We start from the raw sequence: 24,766 nt of genomic DNA on the forward strand, positions 1-24,766 counted from the left end.
CCATCATGGGTACTAGCCTCCATCTCAAGGAGCGATGCCTCATAAGGTGGCATCCATCACCCAGGACATGCCCTGTTCTCATTGTGACCATCAGGAAGGAGGTACAGGAGCCTGAAGGCACACACTCAACAATTCAGGAACAGCTTCATCCCCTCTGCCATCCAATTTCTGAATGGACATAGAACCCGTGAAGACCATCTCATCACTTTTTATATTTTTATTTTTGCACTACTTATATTTACTGTAATTCATGTTTTCTTCCTCCATTCTTCTGTATTCATTTGTACTGCTACCGCAAAGACAAAAAATTTCCCAACCTTTGCTGGTGATATTAAACCTGATTCTGATTCTGAGAGGGTGGCCACTTGAGGGAGCACTTTGAAAGCTTTCTTGAGTCCATCTCACAACAATATTATCTGCTGCAATTATTGCTGTGTTCCAGCTGCCCAGAGAATGAAAGGGTCTTTCTGCCATTGATAAAAGGAGGCATTGACAGCTGATAAAATTCCAATAAAGAATTAAAACATGACAGTGAAGAACTTCCGGTAGAAATTCATAACATCTTTCGTTTCTGGGAAGGGAAGAACATGCTAGAGGGTTTTGCTTTTGTTGACAACATAACCATGACCTACTTCAAGATAGGAGATGTCTATTTATGGCAACTGCAGAGGGGTTTCCCTCCTCTTTCCTGTAACACTGTACAATAAACACAGTAATCACTGTGTACCAGATTCATTATACAGGTAGAGTGTAGCACCAACAGGGAAGGCCTGTGAATGTTCATCCTGATAGGAGGATTGAGAAAGGGAGTGAGCTCATGAAAATGGTCCTAAAACTGATGGATTAAACTGGGAAAAATCAAAGAGCCAATTGCTGAATTTGAACACACAGCAGTGGTTGGCCTTATCAAGAACGATGACAAGACAGAGTATGAGGAGGAAGTGGAGCGGCTGATGGATTGGTGTGAGAAGAACAATCTAAGCCTGAATGTGGAGAATACAAAGGAAATGATTGTGGACTTCTGGAAGGTGCAGATGAACCATTGCCCTCTGCAGATACATTGCTCCTTTGTAGAGAGAGTTAGATGCAGCAAGTTCCAGGGAGTTCACATTACGGAATACCTCACCTGGTCCCTTAATATCACCTCCCTGAACAAGAAGGCAGAGCAACGCCTGCAATTCCTAAGAAGATTGAGGCAAGCAAGGCTCTCAATCCACATCTGAACTACATTTTACAGGAGCACCATTGAGAGCTTCCTGACAAGATACATCTCCATCTGGAATAGGAGATGTTGAGCATCGGACTGGAAGTCCCTACAAAGGAATGTGAGAACAGCTGAGAGGGTCATAGGGGTCTCCCTACCATCAATTGGGTCATTTATCAGGAGCACAGCATTCGTGATCCCTTAGCATTATGAAGGCCCCCACCCATCCATCCAGCATCCTCTCTGACTTTCTACCATCAGGTAGGAAACGACGATGCATAAAAACAAGAATGGTCAAGGTGGGAAACAGTTTCATTCTTCATGCCATAAGGTTCTAAACACATGGACACTTCATATTCAAAGTGTCACTGGTTAATCGGTTCCATACCTTACAATATTTTATATTAATGCACTTCAGTTTGTTCTTTATGTGTGATTCATGTGTAGATTTTAGCCTTACCTTCATAAGTTATCATGCACTATGAGATCTACACCCTGGTTTGATGAAAAGTTGTCTTGTTTCTCTATACATGACATGGTTTTATATGTTGTATACATGTATGTAGTTAAATGCCAATAAACCTCACTTGACAATGCTCAGCTATGTGGAATAATAAATAGGAGATCTAAATGAAATGTGCAGAATGGTGCACTCGATCAACAAATTATAATTTATGGATAGTTTATTGAAACATTGTTCCTGGCCAAAAAGTTGCTTCAAATAGCTTGTTTTTTTAGGGCAGAAATTATCTAATGGAGAAGGTAAAGGAAATAGTCACTTCCTGGTGGAATACTTTTCCATTAAACCAGTTACTTCCATGTGCTGTTCATATTGATGAACCTGCTTTTCCCCATCTTGAGGCACGTACCAAATCACAGGAAGAGCAACAATAGATTTCACTATTTACACAAACCCGATGGCAATGCATGTTGGAGCTTTCAGGTGAAACGATGATCATCGTTGAACAGTCACAGTGCAACTACAAGTCTGTCACCCTACTTGGTTGATTTAAGCACGACTACTGAAAGGAACACACTGCCAACATCATGACACCTAACTGGGCAGTTACAAAATGGACTCTAGGCAGTAACTCTCTAAAATGTGTTAGATTATTTTTACTTATTGAATGGGTTGTTTTTAGGATAAAGGTGTTTCTGGCAATGACAGCTTTATTGCCCATCCCTAACTGGCCTTGAGAGAGTTTTGACAAGAGTAATAGTAATCGCATCACTTGTTAGGCCACAACAGAGGACATTTATGAGTCAGCTAAACAGTGTGGAATGGATCTGAGTCTGAATTCACAAGTAGGGCAGGTAAGTATGGCAGACATTTTTTTCTCCAGAAGATATTAGAGATCAGAGCCATCATTGTGAAGACTAGTTTCTGTTCAACCCCTAAAATTCCTTAATGTTAAGTGAAATTAAATTCCACAGCTACTGTGCTGAACTCAGGTCCAGCACTGTGGATTGCTACTTTGGTAACAGAACTCCACGCTGCATCCATGTATGGTGAGCATGTGAAAGGAGAACTATCGAAAGTTCCTTCAGCTCTGAGAAACTCCTTGTAAATTGGTTTTCACCACACACATCATTGAAATGGAAGCACTTTCTTTATTGAAGACTACGAAAGAGATGGTTGTTGACTTCAGGAATGCATAGAGCGACCACACCCCGCTGAACATCGACGGTTCCTCGGTAGAGATCATTAAGAGCACCAAATTTCTCGGTGTTCACCTGACGGAGAATCTCACCTGGTCCCTCAACACCAGCTCCATAGCAAAGAAAGCCCAGCAACGTCTCTACTTTTTGTGAAGGCTGAGGAAAGTCCATCTCTCACCCACCCACCCCCCCCCCCATCCTCATCACATATTACAGGGGTTGTATTGAAAACATCCTGAGCAGCTGCATCACTGCCTGGTTTAGAAATTGCACCATCTCGGATTGCAAGACCCTGCAGTGGATAGTGAGGTCAGCTGAGAAGGTCATTGGGGTCTCTCTTTCCGCCATTACGGACATTTACACTACACGATGCATCCGCAAAGCTAACAGCATTATGAAGGACCCCACGCACCCCTCATACAATCTCTTCTCCTTCCTGCCGTCTGGGAAAAGGCACCGAAGCATTTCGGCTCTCACGACCAGACAATGTAACAGTTTCTTCCCCCAAGCTATCAGACATCTCAATACCCAGAGCTTGGACTGACACCTTGCCCAATTGTCCTGTTTGTTACTTATTGTAATGCCTCAATTGGTGAAGCAATTGCGGACAGATCTCGGAATAGGGAAGCGGAAGCTTGAAGGGAACCTGAAGATGATCATCGACAGTTCAAATGAAGTGCAAAGCCTGAGAGTTGACCTGGAAGAAGTCATTAGGAAGAAAAAGCTGGAGATAAGTTCAGTGAACACTAAACTGGAGGCTGACCTATCTTTAACTGCTGCTTTTCAGGACAGGGTGGAAGAAGCTGGTGGAGTAGCTGTGTCCCAGATGGAGATGAATATGAAATGTGAGTCAGAACGGCTGAGACTGTGGCGAGAGTTGAAGGAGGCAGAGGAGAAGCTGACGTCTCGCCTGCAGGAGGCTGAAGGGGCTGCAGAGGCAGCCCAGGCCAAGTGTTTCAGTTTGGAGAAAATCAAACAGCAGCTACCGATTGCGGAAATGAGGAAGAATACGGATTCGAAGGATGAAGTGCTGGATGTGTGGTACATGCTGCCTTTTTCTAACTTCCCCTTGATTGAGGAAGAGACCTTTAGCCCTTCGCCCACTGAGTCAGGTGTAGTGGGGAGGGTTAGCTGTGGGCAGCCTGGGCTACAGAGGGGCCCGGGTCACGGGACAAGGGGGCTTCGAGTTGCGGTGAGGGCACAAGTGAGAGGTTGAGAGAGGAGTTGGCAAGCAGACCCGAGGTATTCCCGAGCCTGAAGGGTTTAGGTGAGGGGGTATGGAGCTCTTGGAGTGTTAGGAAACTCCCAGATAAGTTGACCTATGTAACACCTGAGGAACAGGGAGTCAGGTCTACAGTTTGGGGAGCAAAGTCACTGTTTGTGCCTGGGTTAGGGTTTGTGTTGGCAGGAAGGGTTGACGAGTTATTTAGTAGTCATGAGGACATGACTAAATTTGGTGGGGGGAGAGTGTAAGGGGGTTTCTAGGGGTTTCTTCTTGGTGTAAGGGGGTTTCTTCTTTATTTGTTACTGCGTGTGTTAATCAAAATGGCTTCTTTGTTTTGTTAAAAGTAGGAATGCGTCTTTGTTATGATAAGTGCTTTCTCTTGCGGTTTGTTTGGGTTAAAATTACTGATAACGAGAATTGTATTCATTTTTAACCAATTGGGATTAATGTTATTCCGTCTTGGGGGGCTGTAAACTAGTGTTGGCGGGCATTTGGGGAGTTTGCGCGAGGGGGTGAGAGGGAGAGGACGTGATGCTGTAAGCTGGGCGACGGAACGGTCCCCGAACCGGGTGGTGGGTTCCGAGGCCAGGATTTTTGGTGAGGAGAGGAGACGAAGACAGACGTGCCGGGGGTGCTTGGTTGATCACTTCGGGTGGTCCTGAGCTACGAGTCGAGGAGGAAGGAGGGATCGAATGGTAGCCAGAAGACTTGATGAATTGAGCTCCAATGGTTGTGCTCGAAGGGGTTTGGACTTTGATAAGTTTGGCACATTTTCGTTAATTTCTTTTCCTTCATATTTACTGTATTGTTCTTAATCAATTAGTTCTAGTAATATCTATAAAGTGTAATCATTTAATCGCATATGGTGTACTGTCTGTTATTTGGCGGGGTGGGGACATCACACAGCATCCACACAAGCTGATTATCCAGTTTGGCGGGGCCGAAGGCTGCTCCCCCCAGACGGAAGCGAGCTGAGCGAGCCTAAGGCGTGCCAGGGGGCTACATACTAGACGTTAACTCCAGCCTCCCAGACAAACTTGATGCTGCAATTCACTACTTCTGAAAATGGTCTTCAGCAATGCCATCTCCTGGAGAATCTGGACAGTAAATACAACTAGGTTTGACTATTATTTATTGTTTACAGCTCCATCTTCATTGCTATAAATCCAAGCAAACTCATCTCCAAACTCCTCGATCTGGGACTCAGCACTTCCCTTTGCATCTGGATCCTTGACTCCCTGACCAACAAACTGGAACCAGTAGGGTAGGCTCAACACCTTCATCATGATTATTCTCATTGCACAAGGCTGTGTCCTCAGCCCCCTACTTGCACAGGGTCCTCAGATCCCCGTACACTCAAACTCTGTGGCCAGGTTCTGCTCTACCTCCACCATGGTGGCCCCTATCTCAAATGATGATGAACTCGGATACAGGAAGGAGACTGAGAGCTTAGTAACATGCTGTCATGACAACAATCTTTTCCTCAATTCAGCAGAACAAAAGAGCTGGTCATTGATGTCAGGAAGGAAGGTTTTGATCAGCTGCTATCTTCATCAACAATGCTGAGGTTGAGAAGGTTGAGACCTGCAAGTTCCTAGGAGTGAACATCACCTGTTCTGGACCAACAGCTATACACCATTATGTATTTATGACTAAAGCTGGTAACATATTAATCATATGGCAACTGCTATCAAATGAACAATCAAAATGAAAACAAAAGTTGGAACATTAGTGCTTGGCTTTAAATGACATAACAAAGAGAGTAGGAATGTACAAGTGATTCCTCAGTCAGTAAGCTGTTGTTGGCAGAATTTCTGAAGGAAATATAATTTCTGAAGGCTTATACAAATGAGATAGATTGGCCCCTGACTGGTGTCACAACGGCCACTTCATACTCAACATCAGCAAGACCAGGGAATTGATTGTGGGTTTCAAGAAGGGGAAGTTGGGATGAGACACACCAGTTCTCATTGAGGAGTCAGCTGTGGAAAGGATGAGCGGCTTCCAGTTCCTACACATTGATATCTCTGAGGATCTGTCTTGTGCCTAAAACACTGATGCAGTCGTGAAGAAAGCACAGCAGTGGCTCCATTTCATTGAGAGTTGAGAAGATTTGCTATGTCTCCAAAGAACACAGAATAGTACAGCACAATACAGGCCCTTTGACCAATGATGTTGTGCCAACCTTTTCACCTACTCCAAGGTCCATTTAATTCTCCCCTCCCGTATAGTCCTCCATTTTCCTTTTTTCCATGTGCGTACCTAAGATTATCTTAAATATCCCTAATGTAACTGTCTCTACCACCACACCCAGTGGTGCATTCTATGCAATAACCACCCAACTGTGTAGAAAACCTGTCTCTGACATTTCCCCCTGTACTTTCCTTCAATCATGTTAAATTATATCTTCTCATATTAAATATTGCCACAATGGGAAAAAATGGCACTGGCTGTCCACTATCTTTGTTTCTCATCATCTTAAACTCCACCATCAAGTTTCTTCTCATTCTCTATGAAGATTCTCAGTCATCCAGGTCAAGCAGTAGCAAATCAAGGCAACTGGACTTGCTGTGTTGTCCAGAGGCCATTTCACCTCTCATCCAAGAGGTGTCCTCAGTTCTGATCCATGGAAGGTAGTTCTCCGATTTATAAACTCTGTGAGCGGTATAAAGATATAGCAATCACCTGCAGGTCATTAAGAGTTGTACTGAAGTTGAATTAAAAGCTGCAATTAGTAGGCTTAAATTAAGCAAGTCACCAGGATCAGATGGGTAAACAGCAGAGTGGTACAAAGAACTTTAAAATGAGTTAATTCCAGTTTTACTCCCCACACTGAACTGGGCTCTAAAAAAGGCACAAATGCCACCCAGTTGGAAGGAAGCGATAATTTCAGCTATACTGAAAGAAGGCAAGGATAAAATGAAATGCGGGTCATTTAGACCAATATCTGTTCTTAATGTAGATTATAGGTTATTTACCTCCATCATGGCCAAATGATTAGAGGAGTTTCTACACATAGTGATACATAATGATCAGACAGGTTTTATACGACAACGCCAGACTCAAGACAATATACGAAGGACAATATACTTCACGTTATGGATCATATACAAAAAAATAAAATTGAAGCAATAGTGATAAGCGTGGACGCTGAAAAAGCATTTGATTCGGTTAATTGGAATTTTCTTTACAGAGTTTTACATAGATTTAGTTTCCTAGACACAATTATTAAAACTGTACAGACACTATATGACAATCCTACTGCTAGGATTAAAATCAATGGATATTTATCAAATAGTCTTACCCTAGAAAGGGGCACGAGACAGGGTTGTGCATGGTCACCACTACTCTTTGCGTTATATCTGGAACCATTAGCTCAATACATCAGACAAAATGAAGATATCAGGGGAATTACTATTAAAGGGACAGAGCATAAATTGGCTTGTTATGTGGATGACATTTTGATCTATCTAGGGCAACCAATATACTCTTTACCTAAATTGATGCAATCCTTTGAACAATATGGTCAATTATCAGGATACAAGATCAACATAGATATAACCCAATTACTTTCATATTACTATAGCCCACCAAGAGAAATTGAAAGTAGATATCCCTGGGCATGGCACACAGAGTCTTTCAAATATTTGGGCATCATTATGCCAAAAGATTTGGCAAAATTATCAGAATGTAATTATCAGCTTTTATATAAAAAAATTAAGGAAGATGAGGCAAGATGGAACCTGATTCCTTTTTTCAGTCTCAGTTCAAGGATTGAGTCTATTAAAATGAATATACTGCCCAGACTGTTATATCTCTTTCAGACCCTACCAATAGAGATTAATCAAAATCAATTCAATGAATGGAACAAGATGCTATCAAGGTATATTTGGCAGGGTAAAAGGCCTAGAGTTTATCTCAAAACTTTGCAATTAGCAAAGGAAAAGGGAGGATGGGGCTTGCCTTCTCTTAGAGATTATTATTTTGCAGCACAGTTGAGAGCTGTGATATGTTGGTGCAACCCATCATATGACGCTCAATGGAAAAACATTGAGGAGCGGGTACTTCCCATCCCCATACAAGCAATTTTGGCTGATCACAACCTGCAAAGATACATAAGTACTATTGATAACCCATGGGTGAAATTGACTCTTAAAATATGGAAAACTACTATAAAAGAATATAATCTAGAGGGAGATATTGCAATTCTTAAATGGTGTACATATGACTCAGATTTTAGACCAAATAAATTGGATGCTAGATTTAAAGACTGGACAGCTAAAGGAATAACAGTTCTTTGCAACATAATGAAAGAAGGAACACTGTTCAGTTTTGAAATGATTAAAGAGAAACACTTATTAGAAAAACAGGATTTTTATCGGTATTTACAGATATGACAATATGTTAATAAGATGTTTAAAAATGTAACCAAGGTAAATACATCTTGATAGAGCTCTTTAGAAAAGCATATAATTCAGATAACGGTAGTAGAATCATTTCAAGCATGTATAAGGGGTTGTCAAATCTTAAAACACATTCGACTTCATACATTAAAACAAAATGGGAGAAGGAAGGAGGGATAATTATATCTGAGGAAGAATGGACAACAATATGGAGATATCAATGGAAGTGTACCAATTCACAGAAATGGAGGGAGTTTGGATGGAAAAACTTGATAAGATATTTTATTACACCCTCTCAGAAATCCCATTATGATAGTAACCTCCCTGTTTGCTGGAGAAATTGTGGAAATCAAAATGCAAATCATTATCATATTTTTTGGGACTGCCCTGTTATCAAAAACTATTGGAGGCGGGGGGGGATACACAATGCTCTACAAGACATCCTTAAATGTGAAATACCCTTGGAGAGTAAGACCATATATTTTGGATATATACCTCAAGAATGGTTGAAAAGAGATAAATATTTAATGAATATACTGTTTGTGGCTGGTAAAAAGACTCTTACTAGGAAATGGTTATCACAGGAGAGCCCAACTTTAAATGCATGGATGGAAATTACAATGGACATTTACAAAATGGAGAAGATAACATCATCTGTTAATCATAAGCTGGAACAATTTGATTCATACTGGGAAAATGGTTTAACTACATAATGCCTCATAGGCCTGATTTTATTCTCACAAATCAATGAATCTGTTGTAAAAAAAAAGATCACTCCCTACTTGTACATAGTTCTTTCCTTTTGCTTGTTTTTTCTTTCCACTCTTTTCTATAAATGTATACCCCAGATAAATACTTCATGGAGATTTTGTGATATATATGATTATATGATATATATGTACAATGTCTGAAATACATCTTGTGGAAATGTTTGATGAACTTCAATAAAAAGATAAATTACAAAAAAGAGTTGTAGAGGTAATGAGAGGGTCATTAGTCTTATCTTTGTGGGAAAGAAGGTGTGAACTATTGTGGAGATGCTGGGGTAGAGACATAGGGACTGCATTATCAGTAGCTCATAGGTGGTGTCGTGCCCCACCCCCTCTTTTCAAGCATGGCTGTTCCACTTTGACAAAGATGGCTTCCTTAACCCTGCTTTCAAACCACACGTCCTCCCTGTCCAAAATGTGCACATTGCTGTCATCAAAGGAGTGTCCCTTGTCCTTTAGGTGCCGACATACAGCTGAGGCTTGACCTGAGGTGTGAGCTTCCTATGTTGGGCCATCCGTTTGTGAGGTGGTTGTCTTGTCTCGCCGATATACAGATCTGTGCAGTTCTGTAAAGGATCGAGGGGACTGATGCAAGAGCCATATTGACACAGGTTCTCAGGCTACTCTGCTGTACAGATCCTTCTACAATGGTATTTACCGTTGACGCCGCTCAGTGCCCTCGAGCTCTGAGGCCTTAGTACTGATGACTACCCACATCAGGGTTACTTGTCGTTGAAGCTGGAGTTTTCAGAGGCAGATGTGGGAGTAGCTGAGATCCCTGATATGTTAGTGTTGGTCTGTCTGGACCCAGTTGGGAAGGGTGAAGCATCAGTTCTTGTGGGAACAAATACTATTGTGAGGAGGCGAGTGGGAACCTGCAAGGAAAGAATTGGAGAGAGCTTTCTGAAAACCCTGCCCATTCACCTGGTGTTCAGTGCTGTTTTTGAGAATGTACAAGTCCATCCTAGGCCAGATGATGAGCACAGACAAGAAATTGTTTGATACACTCAGTCGAAACCCATCGTGTAATGGCCTGGGAATGTAGCTAGAGTGACAGGAAACACCCAGATTTCACCGAATGCCTGATGCTAAGGCCCTCCTGGATGCCCTGGAAAACCACGAAAAGGAGTCACGTTTACTGCTGGGGTATTGGTGAGGCCCGAACTGTAGAAGCCATCGGTTGTACAGGTAAACAGGATGACAGTGATTGTCAGGAACACCTCAGAGAGGGAGGTCACCCTCAGGAGGGGATGCCAATGGCACATCTTTTCCCAGTGACTATAATCTCTAGTTTACCTGTGAGAAAAGCAGGCGAGGGAACATCTCCTGGAGCAGGAAATTTGACGGCCAAGTCATTCAACTTTGGTGACTCCTGGTGCCTGGAAGCTGGAAAAGGAGACTGACAGAGAAGATGTTGAAGTTCGAAGATGTCTTTTCTATGGATGGGTTTGATGTGGGTTGTTCCAAGAGTACTCGCCACACCATCCGAGTGACAGAGGACACTCATTTCAGAGAAAGGTCTTGGCAATTGGCAGCGCAGAGATGGAGGATATTTGTTAGCATCTGTGGAAGCTGAAGGACGCTGGGAAGGGAGATTTGACGGAGACCAAGAGGGGGAACTCGACCGGGTGTCGGAGAGTATGTGATGGTGCTGTGTTGGCTTTTGGAAAATTTGAGCGCCACTCGAGCACATTTGACTGTTTAATTATAATAGGCCTTTTGTTTTTTTCTTTTCTTCAATAACTGTTTGGTTCAGTTAATGTTTATAAATATACTTTCTTTATAGCTCTATGCAGTGTATGAATTGTTATTTCTTGCCAACAGGTGATCGCATGGAACAGTAAATTACACACTATTCACACAAACCGGTGTTCAGGTGGGTGAGACATTCCAAACTCACAGGTTTGGCAGGACCCCAGTCACATCCACCCCGGACATACGGAGACTTGCTTGCGATACTGATGTACCTGGATGATCTCATAGTGTTCGGGTCCACACTGGACAAGCATGAGATGAGGCTACAGAAGGCGCTAAACTGCCTGAAAGCCACAGGGAAGTTTTAAAACTGTCATTGGAAAATTGCCAAATGTCTCACAGGATGAAGAGGCTACAGACCATCCAAGATAGAGGAGGTGACCACATGTCCAAGGCCCAAGAATGTGAGTGCACTACGTTCATTCCTTGGATTTTGAGGGTACCACTGGAGATTTGTGAAGGACTACTCCAGAGAAAGCCACTCTGTGAATCAGTTTCTGTGTGGTTACCCACCCTCGGGGAAGAAAGGGAGGAGAATGAGAAGAAAAGAAGGCAAGGTTGATCTTAGCCATTCAGAGCCTTTCAGGGGAAGATGGGATGCAAAATGTGAAGGGGTCTTTCAGCTGCTGAAAGAGTTGCTGACTGACACAGCTGTGCTGGTCTTTGCAAACCCCGGTTGCCATCTGTACTGCATACAGACACCAGCTGTGAGGCTTCGACAGTGTTCTGTATCAGGACCAAGGGAAAGGGGTGAGACCTCTGACTTTTGTCAGCCGAAGTCTATCACCATCCGATCGAAACTATGCTGCACACATATTGGAGTTTCTGTCATTGAAATGGGCCATGTTGGATAAGTTAAGTAACTATCGATATGATGCCAAGTTTGAGTTGAGAACTAACAATAATCCACTAACTTGTATCCTGACCTTGACGAAGTTGAATGCCACAGGATTTCACTGGTTGCTGGCATTATCTGCTGATGATTTCAGCCTTAAATATCGGCATGGAGTCGGAACATTGATGCAGGTGCATTGTCCTGACGTTTGAATGAGGTGCCGGAAATGGACGGAGAGAGGAAGGGCATTCCTGCCTCTGGTGTTAAAGCAATGTGCTAGTTTTCCACAGAGAGGAAATAAGAGACAGAAATTTGGCATGGTAGAGCTGTGGATCATTTGGGAGCTTCTAGTTGTGCCATAACAGAATATTGTACTAAAGTCACTTCATGATTATTCAGGTTATCTGGGGTTGGCCAAGACCCATGGATTGGTACGAGACCGGTGCTATTGGCCCGAATGAAACCTGAGGTTGAAGAATACTGTAAGTTGTGCATCTGATGTATTCGGAGGAAGACACTGCCTACGAGAGTTGCTCCATTACCTCATTTACAAAGCACGGGACCACTTTAGTTAGTGTGTTTGGATCTCCTCTCCACAGAGACTGATTCCAGTAATGTTGGAAATGTCTTGGATCACCACACCTGAAATGCTCAAGGCTTCCCCACAAAGGATCAGAGAACAGCCACAGTTGCCAAAATGTTCTGGGCAAAGTATTTTGTTGTTTACGGCCTCCCAGGAATAGTACACAGTGATCAGGGAAGGGATTTTTGTGAGTCAGCTCCTACATGGGTTACTGAGCATGCTGGGAGCTGAGAAGTCAAGGACCACGCCATATCACCCTCAGGGTCATCCTCAGCCTAAAAGTTTCAACGGGACATTGTTAGACACGCTTGAAACTCTGGATGCCAACAAAAAGAACAAGTGGAGTCAGCATATAGAACATTTGGTACACTGCTACAACTGTACACAGAATGAAGCTACTGACTGCTTGCCACATTATTTGACATTCAGACGTGAAGCAAGATTACCTGTGTATATCTGTTTTGGAGCCAACAGTGAAGACTTACTGCAGAAGAAGTAACTCAAAGTATGTGTCTGGCATGAAGAAAGAACTGTAAAGAGCTTATGATCTAGCAGTGGTTTCTGCTACCAAGGAAACAGGAGGATAAATGATCAAAAGATTAGGTTCACTGAACTGATTGCTGGAGACAGAGTGTTAATAAGAAATTTGGAGCTACCAGGTATGCATGCATTGGCCGACCGTTGGGTGTCCACACCTTACGTAGTGGAGAGCCAGATGCCGATTTGCCAGTTTCCAGGTGAAGCCAGAAGATGGGAATGGTCCTGTCAAAATTCTCCATCAGAATCTCCTTCTTGCTTTAGGGCATGAAGTACGTGTTGACCCAGAGTCTGACACAGAACTACACCTGGTAGGAGAACTCTGCACAGAAGGAGAACAGAAAGTCAAACTGCTGACAATAGTGTGATTCCAGTGGAAAGACCTGAAAAGAGACCGACCACGGAATACAATACAGTCTCAGAGGATGAGGAACTGGGAGTATTGTATGATTTATTTGCAAACTCCCCAAGATGTGATAAGTGATTTCTATCAGTGGACAGGCCAACATGATAATTGACAGTGAGGGCAAAATGGGCTCCAATATGATTGAGGATGAAGCTGAATTCAGTCAGGGGGCTGGGGGACCTGTATCAGAGTGATAGATAGGGTCAGGCAACCATGAGTGAACAGGAACCGTCACAAGAAGTGCCTGAGGCTGAGGAAGCTGAAGAAAAGATAAGTTCTCAGAGAGTCAAGAAGCCCCCAGACAGGCTGGCATCTGATGCACGGGATAAACAGTGTTGTATCCATCCCAGTAGTGAGATCTGTTACTGCCATTTACAGAGATCACAACATTTATTTGAATATTGTGTAATTGATAATGATTTACTAAATTTTAAAGACATGTGGACATGATTATTTTTGGTGGGGGGTGGGGAAATGGAATGCCCTGTTTAAGATTTCTACTGTTATGCTGTGAGGTATTTTATTTCTGCAGTTTTCTACCATGAGTACAGCAATCACCCAGCTACTACAGAACTGAGCGCCAATCCTGATGTAACAGTTAGACTGGTTTAACTGTTATGGGCCCCTTTAGCTTTATTTTTGTTTCTCTGTTAACTGTTTCATGAAGTTGAAAATTGGTAAATATACTTTCTATATAATTTTATGCTGTTGTACGATCTGTCATTTCTGGGCCACTGATATCTGTGTATGGACAGTATTTACACAGCATTCACTCTTAGTGATTCCTTTAATTGTAACATCCCGATGTTCCTGTTTGGTTGAACCCCAAATCATACCGACACTAGACGTGTATTGCTTATGAAAGGCGGCCTTCTCTCCACTGAGTCACGTGGCTGTTAGCAGAGTTACTAACGAGCCAAGTTGGTGTACGAGGCCGGTGAGAGTGTTGCACTTGTAAACCCTGTCTCTAAGAATCCTCTCCAATGGTTTGACCACAATTGACTCACTGGTCTGTAATTCCTAGTGTTATCCCTAGTACCGTTCTTGAACAAAGGAATAACGTTTACCATCTTCAGAACATTTGGTTTAACTCCTGTGGCCAAAGGAAATGCAAAGAACATCAAAGAGGTGAAGCAATCTCTTCCCTCACTTGCAACTGAAATCTGAAGCATTTCCCGTTCGACTTCAGGGACTTATCTATCCTAAAGTTAATGTCACCCTTGACAACAACACTGTTATTTTTACCCCTTTACAAAATCTGCTTACCTATAGATGTGATCCTCAGTGTCCCTGTTGCTACTGGGTGGGGAGGGGGTTTGTCTGCAGAATACCCCCAAAAGAGTGATTACTCCCTTCCTGTTTCTGACTTCCATCTACACAACTCAGTAAACGATCCCTCCAGGACATCCTCCCTTTCTGTATCTCTGATACTATCCCTGATTAGCAATCCCAGTCCTCCATCTCTTTTACCTCATTTTCTGTCCCGTTTGAAACGTCTAAACCCACAACATCCAGCAGACATTCCTGCCCTTGTGGTAGCAATCTCTGTGATGGTTTCCATCCCACTGACTCCTGAACAGACTTTCCATACACTAAAACATGAACTCTTGATTTCCCAATCTACTTTGTCAATGATCTTTGCACCTCATTTGTCTACCAGCACTTTCTCTGTAACTGCAATACTGATGCACCATCAATAACTCACGCTGAGACGTAGGAAGCGAGGTATCGGCTTTTATTGACTGGAAGAATGAACAACACTACATCCTGGGGAATGAGGCAGGGCAACAGGCCACAGTCGTCTTTATACAGGGGTCTGTGGGAGGAGCCACAGGAGCAGTCAGCAGGGGTCTGTGGGAGGAGCCACAGGAGCAGTCCAGACAGGTATATCTAGTTCACCACAAATACAATGCATTCTGTTTCTCTTTTTACCTCCTCAATGTACTTATGTATGATAGCAAGCAAATGCAATCTTTTTATTACATCTTAGTGCACATGACAATAAACCACATTTGTGTTTGTGTTTTGATTACTTTTCAAGACAACATGAACATATCATTGCAAAAAGTTTCAGTAAAGCAACAAAAATTTAAAATATCATTACAAATTGTGGAGAAGGTTGTTTTAAAGTTCACTTTTGAAGGTCAGTTTGACGGTACTGGTGGGTTTCATTATTAATGAAACATTCAGCTCTGGAAAGGGTGACGAGCCACTTGCTGCCAAGGAACAAATGACCATTTACCTGAAATATATTTCACAGGGTGAGAAACACTGCACACTGATCTGCTGAGCCTCCTCCACCCAAAGGATGACTCATCTTTCTCAATCATTTGCAAACCGATCAGCAGTATGTTTACTGTGTTTTCTGTTTCTAATTGAAATCTCTTGCATATAAGTTATTGTTGAATCCTTTAAAATATCTTGAGATCACTAAACAGAATTTGCTCACTGAAAAATATAAGGATGCTGTCTATATTATCTACATTTCCTGTCTGATTATTGATTGGCTTTCTTTTTTTTTCTCCAGTAATTGTCGTCTTAAATACAGAAGGTGCTTCCATTTCAGTGATGTGTGTGGTGAAAGCCAATTTACAAGGAGTTTCTCAGAGCTGAAGGAACTTTCGATAGTTCTCCTTTCACATGCTCACCATACATGGATGCAGCGTGGAGTTATGTTACCAAAGCAGCAATCCAGAGTGATGGACCTGAGTTCAGCACAGTAGCTGTGGAATTTAATTTCACTTAATATTCAGGAATATTAGGGGTTGAACAGAAACTAGTCTTCACAATGATGGCTCTGATCTCTAATATCTTCTGGAGAAAAAATGTCTGTCTTACTTACCTGCCCTACTTGTGAATTCAGACTCAGATCCATTCCACACTGTTTAGCTGACTCATAAATGTCCTCTGTTGTGGCCTAACAAGTGGTGCGATTACTATTACTCTTGTCAAAACTCTCTCAAGGCCAGTTAGGGATGGGCAATAAAACTGTCCTTGCCAGAAACACCTTTATCCTAAAAACAACCCATTCAATAAGTAAAAATAATCTAACACATTTTAGAAAGTTACTGCCTAGAGTCCATTTTGTAACTGCCCAGTTAGGTGTCATGATGTTGGCAGTGTGTTCCTTTCAGTAGTCGTGCTTAAATCAACCAAGTAGGGTGACAGACTTGTAGTTGCACTGTGACTGTTCAACAATGATCATCGTTTCACCTGAAAGCTCCAACATGCATTGCCATTGGGTTTGTGTAAATAGTGAAATCTATTGTTGCTCTTCCTGTGATTTGGTACGTGCCTCAAGATGGGGAAAAGCAGGTTCATCAATATGAACAGCACATGGAAGTAACTGGTTTAATGGAAAAGTATTCCACCAGGAAGTGATTATTTCCTTTACCTTCTCCATTAGATAATTTCTGCCCTGAAAAACACAAGCTATTTGAAGCCACTTTTTGGCCAGGAACATTGGTTCAATAAACTATCCATAAATTATAATTTGTTGATCGAGTGCACTATTCTGCACATTTCATTTAGATCTCCTATTTATTATTCCACATAGCTGAGCATTGTCAAGTGAGGTTTATTGGCATTTAACTACATACATGTATACAACATATAAAACCATGTAATGTATAGAGAAACGAGACAACTTTTCTTCGAACCAGAGTGTAAATCACGTAACACACATAACACACAATAACTTATGAAGGTAAGGATAAAATCTACAAATGAATCACACATAACCAACAAACTGAAGTGCATTAATATAAAATATTGTAAGGTATGGAACTGATTAACCAGTGGCACTTTGAATATGAAGTGTCCAGGTGTTCAGAATCTAATGGCATGAAGAATGAAACTGTTTCTCATCTCGATCGTTCTTGTTTCTATGCATCGCCATTTCCTACTTGATGGTAGAAAGTCAAAGAGGATGCTGGGTGGATGGGCGGGAGCCTTAATAATACTAAGGGGCCCATGAATGTCGTGCTCCTGATAAATGACCCAATTGATGGTAGGGAGACCCCTATGACCCTCTCAGCTGCTCTCACATTCCTTTGTAGGGACTTCCGGTCCGATGCTCAACAGCTCCTATTCCAGGTGGAGATGTATCTTGTCAGGAAGCTCTCAATGGTGCTCCTGTAAAACGTAGTTCAGATGTGGATTGGGAGCCTTGCTTGCCCCAATCTTCTTAGGAATTCCAGACGTTGCTCTGCCTTCTTGTTCAGCGAGGTGATATTAAGGGACCAGGTGAGGTCTTCCGTAATGTGAACTCCCTGGAACTTGGTGCATCTAACTCTCTCCACAAAGGAGCAATGTATTCGCAGAGGGCAATTGTTCATCTGCACCTTCCAGAAGTCCACAATCATTTCCTTTGTATTCTCCACATTCAGGCTTAGATTGTTCTTCTCACAACAATCCATCAGCCGCTCCACTTCCTCCCCATACTCTGTCTTGTCATCGTTCTTGATAAGGCCAACCACTGCTGTGTGTTCAAATTCAGCAATTGGCTCTTTGAGTTTAATCCATCAGTTTTAGGACCATTTCCATGAGCTCACTCCCTTCTCAATCCTCCGATCAGGATGAACATTCACAGGCCTTTCCTGTGGGTGCTACACTCTACCTGTATTATGAATCTGGTACGCAGAACAATAGAGGAACTAAACCTGTATTACAATAAATATAAGTAGTGCAAAAATAAAAATATAAAAAGTGATGAGATGGTCTTCCCGGGTTCAATGCCCATTCAGAAATCAGATGGCAGAGGGGATGAATCTGTTCCTGAATTGTTGAGTGTGTGCCTTCAGGCTCCTGTACCTCCTTCCTGATGGTCGCAATGAGAACAGGGCATGTTCTGGGTGAGGATGCCACCTTATCAGGCACCGCTCTTTGAGATGGAGGTTAGTACCCATGATGGAGCTGACTAATTATACAACTCTCTGCAGGTGATTGCGATCCTGTGCAGTCCCATGCAGCCAGTTAGACTGCTCTCCATGGTATCTCTCCACGGTTTATGACTTTAGTGCCTGTGTAGCCAATAAGAAACATTGAGAAACAGCAGTCAATACCCAGTTTAACTTCAACAGCTGCAATCTTGCCCAATGCAATCAAACTGAAGGCACATGAACCAATGTAAACCTTAAATACTTATGAAGTCGTCACCGTAAAATATCCTGAAATTTTACTGACTTTGGTCTGGTACTTGAGTTCAAGTTCAAGTTCAGTTTGTTGTGACTCGACCATAGACCCACCCAGCCAACACACTTTTTGACCCTCTTCCCTCTGGGAGAAGTTTCAGGATCTTGAAGATTCATATGGTCAGATTTGGGAACAGCTTCTTTCCAACTGTGATAAGACTGCTGAACGGATCCTGACCCGGATCTGGGCCGTACCTTCCAAATATCCGGACCTGACCTGACTGACTTTTCTATTTTCTAATTATGATTTCTAATTTAAATTTTTATTATATTTACTTCGATTTGTACTCCAGAGAGCGCGAAGCGCAGAATCAAATATTGCTGTGATGATTGTACGCTCTAGCATCAATTGCTTGGTGACAATAAAGTAAAGTAAGTAAGTTATATACCTGCACACTATCAAACAAAACAACATTCCTCTGGATGAACGTGCACAACACAGCAAATATAACTCACACACACAACACATAAAGTAACACTACAACAAATCGATTAACAAATAATAAGTTGAATATCCGATACAAATTTAACAAAACAGTATAATGCAACTGGCACTTCATATGCGATGAGACTTGGTTGGTGACAGGGAGTTCAGTAGTTTTATGATCTGGGGGAAGAAGCTGTTGCCCATCCTAACAGTTCTTGTCTTAATGCTACGGTATCACCTGGCTGATGATCATGGTCAAAGAGATTGTTAGACTAACAGGAGGAATCATTGACAAGGTTAAGGGCCCTGCGTATGCAGTGCTCCTGATAAATATTTCAGATGGGTGATTGAGAGACCCCGATGATCCAGGGAGCCCCACTTGTCTCAATCTCCCCATGATGTGGAGATACTGTTGAGCTTTCTTGATCAGACAGGAGGCCTTGAGGGGCCAGGTGAGATTGTCCATTATGAGCATTCCCAGATCTTGGAGCTCCTAACTCTCTCCACGGAGGAGCTGTGTATGTACAGTGAGGAGTGATCAGCCTGCACCTTCTGAAATTGCACAATCATTTATTTGGTCTTGTCTATGTTGAGACTCAAGTTGCTGTGCTCGTACCGTTCCACCAACCACTCTACCTCCTCTCTGTACGAGTCTCATTATCATTGTTGATGCCAACCACTGTTGTGTCATCAGTGAACTTGATGATTTGGTTTGATCAGTCATGTGTCAACAGTGTGGACAGAAACGGGCTGAACACACAGCCCTGAGAGTGCTGGTGCTCAGCGTATGAAGCTAGAGATGTTTCTGCCCTCATGCAGACTGTGACCTTACTGTCAAGAATTCCAGGATCTAGAGCATCCTGGCATTTGAGGCACCATTTTCCAGGTGGGACAGGACAGAGTGGAGTGTAGAGGCTATGACATCATCAGTGGACTGATTGGAGTGAAAAGTGAACTGGAAAGGATGCAATGTAGCAGAAAGATGGGGTTTAATATGATCCATACCCAGCAAGTCAAAGCACTTCATTATTGTTGACGTCAGTGCCACTGGATGGTCAGTGCTGAGGCAGGTTACTGTCGTATTCTTGGGCACCGGGATGATGGTGGTCACCTTAAAGCCTGCGGGGACAGTGAACTGCTCCAGAGAGATATTGAAGATGTTTGATAGAATCTCATGTGCATTATGTCTCTGGTGTCACAGAAATGGCTGTGAATTCTCTGAGAATAATCCCATTTTGTCTTCCTGATGGCACGGGAAAGCACAGCTCTTGCTCACATGAGAGTTGTCTTATTCTCTGACCTGAAGGCAGTGTCACGATTTCTCAGCTCTGCCTGGGCCCCTGGCTTCAGGTTTGCACTCACATAGATCCGTTTATTAACAGAGACGTCTTCAGTGCACTTCTCTATAGAGCCAGTCACAGATCTTGTATATACATTGACATTAATGTCATGTTTATAGATAGCCACTCCCTGAGCATATTCCAGTCTATGGTAACCTGTCTCAATGACTATCATCCAGAAGCACTTACGTCCGCAGTGATGATGCTTTTTGAGAGGTTGCTGATGAAATGTGTCAACTCCTGCCTGAGAAGCAACTTGGATCCACTCCAATTTACCGACCAGCACAAGTCCACAGCAGATGCCATTTCATTGGCTCTTCACTCAACCCTGGAACATCTGGACAGCAAAGGCACACACATCAGGATGCTCCTTATTGACTACAGCTCGGTATTCAATGCTCTCATCCTCTCAAAACTAATCAATAAGTTTCAAGATGTTGGCCTTAATACCTTCCTGTGCAATTGGATCCTCGTTTTCCTCACTTACAAAACCCAGTCAGTTCAGATTGGTAACAATATCTCCTCCATAATCTCCATATGCACAAGTGCACCACAAAGCTGTGTGCTTTGCTCCCTGCTCTACTCACTTTACACTTATGACTATGGCTATGCACAACTCCAGTGCCATGTTTATCTTTGCTGATGTCACCACTGTCATGGGCAAATCAAAGATGGTGACGTATCAGCATATAGAAGGGGGTATTAAAATCTGACTGAGTGGTGGCACAACAACAACCTCTTACTCAATGTCACCAAGACCAAGGAGATGATTATTGACTTCAGGAGAAGGAAACCAGAGGTCCATAAGCCAGTTCTAATTGGGGGATCAGAGGTGGAGAGGGTCAGCAACTTTAAATTCCTTAGTGCTATCATTTCAGTGAATCTGTCCTGGGCCCAGAGAGTAAGTGTAATTATGAAGAAAGCATGGCAGTGCCTCGACTTCCTTAGGAGATTGCAAAGACTCGGCATGACGACTAAAACTTTGACAAACTTCTATAGATGTGTGATACTAGCTGCGTCACAGCCTGATATGTAACACCTTGTCTGTAATGGAAAATCCTACAAAAAGTAGTGGATATGACTGAGTCCATCATGGGTAAAGCCCTCCCGACCACTGAGCACATCTGCACGGAGCATTGTTACAGGAAAGCAGCATCCATCATCAGGGACTCCCACCACCCAGGTCATGCTCTCTTCTCATTGCTGCCATCAGGAGGAAGGTACAGGAGCCTCAGGACTCCCACCTCCAGGTCAGGAACATTTATTACCCCTCAAGCATCAGGCTCTTGAGCTGAAGAGGATAACTTCATTCATCTTCACTTGTCCCCACATGAAAATAAATCTCAGCATTGTAAAAGGTGACATAATTGTAGTTCGATATTAAATTTTGAACTTCGAACCTTCAAAACTTTCTGTATCAAACCCCATTTAACTGGGTGTCTCTAAAAACAGCTCGTTTGCCCCTCACTAACAGCCACTGGATTCCGCAGTGAAAACTCCACCTTTCCCTGGCTTCATGCGTCTAGGATGTTTACAACTTTGATCCCATTGAATCCGTGAGGTTGGGATGTCTTGCCCACCCAAACTCCAGTTTGTGTGAATGCTGTGTGATATACTGTCCCCAGCTAGAAATAATAGATCGTCCACTGCATCCAATTTATAAAAAAGTATAGTTAATATAGTTAATTAAAGCAAACAGCTATTAAATGAAAGAAAGAAATAAACAAAAGGAGCCCATTACTTTTAAACAATCTTAAGTGCACTTAAGTTGGAGTTCATCTTGAAATTCTCATTCATGCGCTAGACCCTTCATCTGCGTGAAAGCACACACCACCATTCAAAGGTCCCTTAAAATTCACCTCAAACAAACGGGTCTCCCAGGGGATTATTGATTTTAGCTTCTTGGAGCCATTCATCTGCACAAAGCACCTTGTACAACAGGGACGGGTGCCTCAGACATCTTTCCTCCTGTCCTCTCCTAGCTCCTGCCAACAAAGACCTTCAGCCTAGCATTCTCTAGAACCTTCTCCCAATTCCACTTCCCTGATTGGCTGACAGCACATTCCTAAGTTGAATAACAAGCCTCTTATCTGTGCTTGAACACAAACAGGCTGAAAGCAGAACAGACTGCTCTTACAGAACTGCTAAAATGAAATAACTATAGCATAGCAGTAAAAATCTTAACCAGGACATCACATGTAACACTGAGATTGTCCTCTGTCCAAGTCTTTATCTCCAAACTGGTTTGACAGATTTAATCAGTGGTTGGTGTGCAAGAATTAGCGCCACGGGTAAGTCTTCAGAAAATCCAATGGGAAGCAGCTTCCTGTGCACCAGGGATGTTGGTATAAACCAGGTCTAATGTGTCCCACCCTCTGGTGCAAAGTCAGCATATGTCCTATGGGGGTGTGCCTTATTCTGATGGTCGAAATTCACTCCATTGTGATTGGTTCGTTTAGAGCTGCAGCTGCTCTTCCCTTTGGATAACCGCCTGGTGTCCAGTTTCAAATATCCTCAGTAGAAAAAATTGCATGTGTGATATCCAAAAGTGCCTTGTTATCATAAGAAAGATGTAAAGGGAGAACAATGACACCATTTGCCAGAGCTGGAGTGGCCTCTGTGACTGGATGGGCCACCATCTTGAAGTGTGAGAAAGACAAACTGACCCATAAGTAATTCTTCGCAAATCACCTGACCACAGAAACCTATATGAAATTCATATTGTAGCTGATTTAAGTACATTTTTGGAATTTACAAATTTCGATGTAAGAACTCTTCATTGAAATATGATTTTTCCTTATAATCAGTTTGTTCCAATTCTGATACAGAAATCTGCAAAATTATATTTTGAAAGGTAAATAAAAACTGCTTCTAGGTTTTCTGTCTGTGGGAACTCTTTAAAATGAATAGCTGTTGATCACCATGGTAACTTTGAACTGCAGGCCAATAGCCTCAGAGCAGAAATCCTTGCTGCAGAGATCACAGAATCTTTGTTTGGAACCTTCTTTAAGACTAAATGGAAAGTCGTTCACTTTAACTCTGGCTGTTAACTCTGGATTAATATTCTTCAATGTGACCCTCTTCCAATATATAAATTGTTAGCTGATTTGTCATCTACCCTCTTTCTATTTTCACTTGAATCCTTTGGAATGTGTAAACTTGCAGTTGCATCCCCTTTTCTGTGCTTGATCCAATGACTTTCAAACTGTTTTAACTCCTGGTGAAATTTTGTAAGTGGTAATGAGCAACCATTTCTCTCACAACTTCCGCTGAATTTCTGTTATAAGTATTCTGTTGGGATTCTTTTTCAAGTCTTTTTGATGCCTGCTAAGTAAAAAACAATTATTCGTTGATGTGGATGATTTAGTTCATTCAAGTTTGTGTTATTTGCATATTTAAAACCAATTGTCAAAATTCCTTGCAAAAATGAACACCAATATATATTTATGGAATAGGTAGCAGAACAAATAATCTCACCGTTCTTACAAACAAGTTTGTGCATAGCGAATGTATGACACCATTTCCTTTGTATAATTGCCAGTCACAGTGCAGTGAATTTCCCAATTTTTGTTTGACGGTGATGTTGCTTGTCATGTAGAACATCTACCAGTAGGTGGCTGCCTAATGTAGTAGCAGCTCTTCAGATTATTTAACCCATTTTTGCTGGATTTCTTGTGATATTTTAGAGAACAATTTGGCCAGTTATTTTTCCTTACAAGAAGGAATTGGAGGCAATATCCTTCTTGTAGTACACCTGATCTTTATGGCAAAGGTATTCCCTACAGTCAATAAATTAGAGCTTTCAGAATTATAACCCAGCGATGATGAAGGTAAGATGATATATTTTTTACAACTGCATGCTATGACTTAAAGGTAAACATCAAGCTGAAAAATGCTGTGATGTTCCCAAGCACCGTCTGCCCCTGTTGCAAGTATAATAAAAGTGTCAGGTACAGGACTATAATTTATAGGTGGCAGGGCAAGTTGGGAAGACTTCTCATAACAAAGTGTACAGTATGCTTGAGTTTAATATTAGACTAATAGAATGCAGAAGTAAGGAATCATGCTGAATTTTATAAAAAAACTACAGATGGAATTATTTGTATGATTATGTTCTTTATAGGATCACAATTTAGGAATGATAGCAAAGCTTTGGCAATACTGATTTGGTATGGCATCTAAACTTTTGACAGACTTCCTATAGGTGTGTGGTGGAGAGTATATTAACTGGCTACAGCACAGTCTGGCATGAAAACACCAATGCCCTGGAAAGGAAAATCCTATAAAATGTAGTGGACACAGCCCTGTCCATCACGGGTAAAGCCCTCCCCATCATTGACCACATACAGTATACATGGAGCGTTGACACAGGAAAGCAGCATCCACCATCAGTGACCCCCACCACCCAGGTCATGCGGTTTGCTTGTTGT

The 24,766-nt window shown here is 42.3% G+C and overlaps 1 protein-coding gene across 1 annotated transcript in view; it reads left to right on the forward strand.

The window, feature by feature from the left end:
- LOC140738146 (uncharacterized) overlaps window positions 1-24,766 on the forward strand; it is a 60,498-nt gene that overhangs the window by 14,546 nt on the left and 21,186 nt on the right. The window contains exon 3 of the mRNA XM_073065289.1: window positions 3,651-3,822. Coding sequence (XP_072921390.1) covers window positions 3,651-3,822 — 172 coding nt within the window. The remainder of the gene's footprint in view (window positions 1-3,650; window positions 3,823-24,766) is intronic.

This window comes from Hemitrygon akajei, chromosome 13 (genome assembly GCF_048418815.1).
Source record: "Hemitrygon akajei chromosome 13, sHemAka1.3, whole genome shotgun sequence".
Lineage (NCBI taxonomy): Eukaryota > Metazoa > Chordata > Chondrichthyes > Myliobatiformes > Dasyatidae > Hemitrygon > Hemitrygon akajei.